This window comes from Neopelma chrysocephalum, unplaced genomic scaffold (genome assembly GCF_003984885.1).
Source record: "Neopelma chrysocephalum unplaced genomic scaffold, ASM398488v2 Primary Assembly neopelma1_63, whole genome shotgun sequence".
NCBI lineage: Eukaryota > Metazoa > Chordata > Aves > Passeriformes > Pipridae > Neopelma > Neopelma chrysocephalum.
In genome coordinates, this window is record NW_020897720.1 from 10,728,287 (window position 1) to 10,735,091 (window position 6,805).

The 6,805-nt window shown below is 55.8% G+C and overlaps 1 protein-coding gene across 1 annotated transcript; it reads right to left on the reverse strand.

Moving 5' to 3' along the window:
• Window positions 1-308: 308 nt before the first annotated feature.
• MYOZ3 (myozenin 3) lies at window positions 309-6,586 on the reverse strand. Its single transcript, XM_027682867.1, has 7 exons — window positions 6,488-6,586; window positions 5,473-5,559; window positions 5,021-5,175; window positions 4,752-4,811; window positions 4,504-4,651; window positions 4,077-4,248; window positions 309-1,557 (listed from the first exon to the last, which is right to left on the reverse strand). Exons 2-7 carry the CDS (start codon window positions 5,501-5,503, stop codon window positions 1,395-1,397), a joined length of 729 nt encoding a protein of 242 aa, XP_027538668.1. The 5' UTR covers window positions 5,504-5,559; window positions 6,488-6,586; the 3' UTR covers window positions 309-1,394.
• Between the last annotated feature and the right edge of the window lie 219 nt (window positions 6,587-6,805).

A 6,805-nucleotide genomic window follows, 5' to 3' on the forward strand; every position in this document is an offset into this window, starting at 1 on the left:
CTGCTTTTGGTTTCATGTGCTGTCCTTTAAGGTGCCACTGGGTCCCATGATGGTCCCAGTCCTGCCAGGCTGTTGGAGGGGGTGTAGCACTTGTGCACCATGGACTGGCTTTCTCTGGAGGAAGCTGGGCTTTGGGCATGGGTAATTAGTTCAGCTTTTGTCAGGGAAGAGCCATTCCAGGGCAGTGTTGGACAGCAGAGGCTGCTGGTGGATGGGAAAGGGCTGTGGCTTTTGCCACTGCTCTGGCCCCAAGCCTCCATAGCCAGGGCCTGTGAGTGCTGTGCAGACACATCTCAAATGCAAGAGGCTTTACATCATCACTATTTATTTATTATTTCCAGTTCCCTGGGGTTACATGGCTTCTGCAGCTGATGGACAAAGAGGAGAGAGATGGAACTGGAACAGGGCAGCAGTTGAGCATCACAGATACCCAGATCAACAGGCTGTTGTTAGCTGCAGGTCCCACTGTGTGTCACTGCTGAAAACAGTGGTGTAGTTGGATCCTCACTGCTGATTTTCACATTCCCAGAGAAGCCTGTGCTCTCTCTAGAGTCATGATCATGCTGCTTTTCCTTCCCTGTGGAACACCTGGAAGGATCCTCAGACTGGTGTGGGTCCAGGCAGGATCTGATCCTTGTTGACCAACTACATGAAGCAAATCTGGCGTAAGTCACTCAGGGCTTAGATGTTCAAGCAAGGCATGCAAATAGCAGTAGAAAGGGGAAAATACCAGCTGCCAAGTGCTAGCCAGTTGAAAATACAGCACAATTTTCCAACTCCCACTGTTCTTCTCCCATCTATCCCGGTTGTGCTGTGTTGGTAAACAGGCAGATTCCCAGTTCCTCATTTGTTTTGTTGTCCAGCCAAGCCTGAAGTAGCTGCTTTTAACATGCCAATGCCTCCAGTAACTTGTTTTGCTGCTGCTCTTCCATTATCACCTCCTCTCGCCGTCCTGACTGGAATGACAGATGCAGAGTTGTCCTGAAGATGGAATTTCTCTGCGAAAGCACCAGCTGTCAAAGCAGGTCTCTTGTGTCGGTGAATACGCAGGGAGGGAGTTTGGTGTGTTGCAGCTGGTGGTGCTGCTGTTTTCCACAAGGCAGGGCAGAGGACAGGCTGTATGGGGTGTTTTGTATGGGAGCTTGTGGGGATCTGCTGGATTAAGAGCGAGAACTTGGCTGGCTGGCTTGGCACTCACTGCCCTTGTGACCAGGGCTGCTGCAAGGGGAATTCAGAATGGTCCCAGACTCGAGCTCGGTCAAACCCCATCTGAAGATGACAACCCGAGAGCACTGGCTGAGCTTCCACGAGGGATACCTGCCCCCTCTCCCCCACCCTGCGAAGTGTGTCCGAGTCTAGCGAGGAAACCATCCGTGGTGGTGGGGAAGGAACAGCTACAGCTCTTCGCTCTCCGGCAGGATCCGCACCCAGCCTTGCGCCACGCGGTTGAAGTTGGGCCTGTGGGAAATCACCTCCAGCGCACTCAGGTTGTCCAGCTCTGCGGTGGGCAGAGAGAACAGCTCCCCAACCATCGCCCTGTCAAACGGGGCTGGGGTCCTGTGGCACAAGAAGCAGACTTAGTCACTAGGGCATGCTGTGAAGCTGATAGAAAAAGTAGGTCTGGATTTACTAACTCTGAGCCCAGCACAGCCTAGCAATGTCTGTGGCAAATGACAACTCTCCTCCTCCTCCTCCTCCCCAGGACACTGTTAGAGCCCCTGCCAGCCCAGCAAGGTGCTTCTCTGGTGCAGAGCCCACCTCAACTCAAGCTTTGGCAAGACTAGAGAACGAGGCTCGGTGCCTGAGTGTCAGTGGAAGTGTTCTGCACGTGGAAGGGCTTAGGTTCAGAGAGCAGTGACAAACCCCCTGGTTGTATGAAAGCATCTCAATGTGTTCTGCAGAGGGCCGAGGCCGATGGCTGCTCCAGATCCCTACAGCACATGTGCAGGCAAATGTGTCTCTCTTGGCCCTGGCTCCATCCTGCCTTTTGGGACGGCTTCTCATGAACTATGACTAACAGGAGGAGCAGTGCGGGGGCAAGAGCTGTCATCCCTTTCTGGAGAAATGTGGAAAGGGACTGGGGAAGAGTGTGCCAGCCCCCAAAAAGCCAAGAATGTTGGTTTTGGAGCAGCGCACGGAGGCTGAGCTATCAGTGAGGCAAAGCTGGGAATGTTTGCTTTGGGAAGCACTGCTAGAACATGAGTAACGTGGCAGTGTTTTGCAACAGAGGAGAAATAAGAGGGGGAAAGGTAGAGAGATTTGTTCTAGGAACTTTCTCTCTTCTGGGAAAAGATAGTCTTTGTCAAAGGTTGGTTTTCACTCTCTCTTAAGGCAGCAAGGTGGCCCTAGGTCTTTGCATCACAGCCTGAATGTTTAAAATTGGGAATAAATCAGTCTTTAACACAGTTGCTGTTAAAATGGTGGACTTGCCCTTGCCCTGTGACCCAAGTGAGCTGGGATTCAACCAGCCTTAGGCAAGACCACTGGCTTTTCGATAGCCAATCTCTTCCAAAAGGCTTGTTTTTCTGTGGTTTGGTATTTGAACTGAGAAGTGATTTAAAAGCCAACAGCTTGGAAGATCATGAAAAGCCCAGTTAAAAGCAGATTGGCTCTCTGAATCTTCCTGCCTCAGTGAAGAATTAGAGGAGGTGGCGAGAGGCTTGGAGTTAAATTAGCATCCATCTGTATTAAATTACAGTTGAAGACTTTAAATAGAAAGGCAGCGTGTGAGAGAGGAGAAATGGTGCAGGGTAAAGCACTATTCAGAAACATGCCCTTGCTTCAGTCCCTGTCCATAAATAAATCCCAAGGCAGGAACATGGCTAAATGTTGAAATAGAAGAGCCAAGTGTCTGCAGCAGCTTTTCGTTCTCCCCCTGCAGCACCTCCTCGGCTGTAACTCCTCAAGGAGAGCCACATGGCAAAGCCCCAGGGCTGAGGGGGAGGAGAGCAGCAAAGGGATGGTGGTGGCCAGGCTGATCTCTGGCTTTTGGGATGCCATTCCCATGTGGAGGGGTTGTGGCTCCCCACAGCCCCTTCTGCCAGGTGCTCAAAGTACAGCAGTCGTGCGTCCCATGACCCAAATCCAGCCCTGGTGTGGGCACAGCAGAGCTGCCCCCAGCACAGGCCCAGCACTGTGCCCATGGTCTGACAGGGAGCAGTGCTGTGTCCTACTGGGGAGCTTCAGTGGGAACTTGACTGCTGTAAGGCAACTTTGGGCAGGCCACCAAGGCCCAAGTAATTCCATCCTTGTGACAGAGGCTTTCAGCAAGGAGGACAGCCAGGACCTTGGTTTGCAGATTCCCTGGGACAATGTTCAGCTTAGAAGTTCAGTTCTCGTTATTCTACCATGGGCTGCTGGTGTTTGCTACCACCAGATCTCCATCTCCTGGGTCCCCACTGAGCCCCTTTCCGGAAGGAAACCTTCCTTGGCAGTCTCTGCTCCAGCCTCGACCCCAATGTATTTTGGAGGTGTGAGGAGGCACCAGCTGTGCTCCATCAGAAGCAGCCACAGGGCACGGAGCTTGCCAGGCTGAGCCTCTAGAAATCCCCTGGCCTGGAGGCTTCAATCCCAAGCAGGTGTTTGGAAGGAATCTGGTGACTTCTTTTAGCACTTTGTGGGATGATTAACCTTATACCCCCACCACTTCCAGCAGCTGCTTGGATACCTTAAGGAAATTAGGAGAGAGACTTGGCACTGTCTGTGTCATTCCTCCACCCAGCCCAGAGCTGAGCCCAGCTGGGAGCAGGAGTGATTCCTTCTCCAGGACCATGTACATGAGAATTAGTCCTCACAAATTTCATCCCTGAGGTTAGCCAGTGAGATCAAACTGCTTAAGGCTGTGCAAACCCAGTGGTGGAGCTGAGAGGAGATCTGGGGAGCTGCTGGAGGCAGGGACCTTTGCAGGGAGTCACAGAGGAGCTCCTGAGCAGGAAAAAAGCATCCTGAGCCCTTGTTGGGCCCCTGTGGTGTATAGAGAGAGCACGGCCCACTGTGTTTCCCTCACAGGATATTGGATGTTTCTCGAGGCTGAAGGGCTTGGAGGGCTGGCCAGGTTGGTGGTGCCTGCCTGTTACCTGTTGAAGCTCCTGAAGTCCCACGCAGGGGGTCTCATGGGTGGTTGGTTCTTGCCATGCACAGCATCATCCCTGTCACCAAAGAGCTCCTGCCACGGGCACCGGTAGCCCTTGGGGATGGCGGTGACGTTGAACTTCTCCGGGGGGATTTCTTTGAGGGGACTCGAGTACCCTGTGCAGGGGGAGAGACAGCATGGGCTGCTGGGGCTGGGAACAGCCTGGCATTTGCATGGCCATAGAGGACCTGCTGCTGAGGCCAGGACTGCATATCTATAACATAAATATATATTTATATATTTGTATATATACAAACTCTGGGGGAGGGTTTGGGGCAGAACCCTCGGCAGGCAGCAGCTCGCTGCCTCCAGCCCCACACTGCTGAGATCACAGTGGTGTTGGGTTTGGGGTGCAGGAAGGATTTATTTACCTGGGGCCAGGGCACTGGGGTTCAGGACTTTGCTCATGTGCAAGACTTTCTCTGTCTTCTTGGGCACTTCTGGGGGGCCACCCTGAGGCGATGCTGCCACGTGGAGCTCGGAGTGATAATTCTGCTCGCCCTCGGCATTATCCCCTGCCTGCAGAGGGGAGAGTCGACAGGCACAGGGCACTTCCCCTGCCCCCCCCGGGACTTTGGAGGTGGTTGAAAGCACCTCATAGCTCCCTCCATCTACTCACCATCCCTTCGTTTGCTGGATCGCCTTTCTCAGTGCGGTGTGAGCCCCCTGGCCCTGGGAGCTGCAGGAGGTAAGGAGAAGGGTTAGTGAGTGGATACTGAACTCCTTGCTTGCCCATCTCCATGCCCAGCCCACCAAGGCATCTCTCCTCTCGCTTCATCTCAGCGTAGCAGCCGACTGCGGCTGCCCTGTGCAGAGACCCCCGGCCCCGCCAGGAATTGCTTCCCTGGAAAGGCTGCAAGAGTTGGGGAAGGGCTGTCTCAGACCCACCTCCCTGTAGCCACTGGGATGCTCAAAAATGAAGCGCTGCATCCGCCTCTGGCGCTGCTGGAAGAGCTGGGAGCCGCGGTTATTCCGCAGGGAGAGCTCCTCGATCATCAGGTCCTGCGTTGTGCTCATCTTCTTGCCCAAGTCCAGGCGGGGCTCTGAGGAGGCCAGGAGAGAGCACAGCCACAGCTGAGGATGCTGCAGTGCTGGGGAGCCCCAAGATCAGCACAGACAGTGTGTCCCCTCGTCAGGGTCCCTGTTGCGGGGCTTAGCTGTGTCAGAGACTGGTGTTTCCTCAGCGTGAGGAATTATCAGGGAATTTGCTCAGCTCCAGAGGCTCAAACAGCCTCACTTGCCCCATGCATGGGTCAGTGGCCTCAACCAGAGCTGGGTCTGGCCCCTGGGCAGGGAGGGCAGCACTGCCCTGGGCTGGTGGTACCCCTGCACCCCCTTACCATCTGCAGGGCCCGGTCTCATGATGGTCATCACTTGCTGCCGTGCTCCTGGGGCAGCTCTGTGGCAGGGGGATGGATTCTGCCTGGCTGGAAGAGAGAGGCACCCCCAGAGTGACACCAAGCATGGGGACATGTCAGCCCCAGGCGTGCCACAGAGAGATGCCAGGTTTCAGCTGAGCATCGCCCCTGTCCAGCATCATCCCTAAGCATCATGCCTGAGCATCATCCTTAAGTATCTCCCTGCGCCGCTCTCCATTCCCTTCAACAGACATAGGGAATGTTCAAAGCATGTTGCCCCTCAGCCCCTGCCTGTCATCCTTCCTTTCTGCCTTTCTTTAGGGCAGAAAATATCTTCAGCTCTATCCTTGCCCACAATGAGCCAGTGTCCCTGTGCCCTGAGTGCCCCTGGAGCAGCACCTGCTGCCGCAGCCCGCGGGACCAGGGGGGCCCTGGCTGCCCCCCCACAACACCTCCGCCTTAGCAGAGCTATTTTCAGCTGCTGGCCCCAAGGGTGCAGGAGCTGCAACCCTGACCCTGCAGGGAGCTGGTCAGCCCAGCCAGTGGCGAAGAGGGGCACGGGACTACCGGGCTGGGTTACTCCTTTGTGGAGAGGCAGCTGGAAACCAGCCCTGGTATGAGCCCCCCAGGCTGCCCACCTGCAGCAGCACAGGGCACTCGGCTCAGTAAATGGGAGCTCTTTGACCTCGTTAAGTGCATCTGGTGTCCCTCACCTCAGGCTGATGCTGGGCAGTTTCTCCTAAGGGCCCTGGAAAGCAGAGGGTCCCCATGGGGCTGTGGGTGCCTGGCATGCAGCTCCCTGCCAGCCCTGAGTTCAGCTTTACCATCCGCACAGCAAGCCTCTGACCTGCATCCCGTCCTTCCCTCCACCCCACTCCAGGGAGACTGTACCCTGACCCCACAGTCATGATGTCCCCACCACCAAGGCTGGGACGTCCCCAAGCCCTGTGCACCCACCCACCCACTGCCTCCCATGTGGGGACCTCACCTTCCCTACCTGGCCAGGGGATGCCCCAGATGCTGGGGAGTGAAGATGCTTCTCCTGCTGTGGAGGGTGATGAGGCCAAAGCCAATGTGCAGCCACCAGTGCCTGGTGGCCCTGGGTGGCCCTTCACAGCAACCCCTGGGCTCCTGCCGCTCACCCCAACCCGTCCCAGGCTCCAGCCCAGATGCCAAGGTCCAGCCACGGGACAGAAGTTATTTCTGGCTGAGAAAGGGGGCGGAGCAGGGCTGTGACCCTTGGGGACCGGGATGCCGTCACCCCAGCACGGGACAGGTCTGACCCATGGGGATGAGGATGCCATCAGCCTGGCGT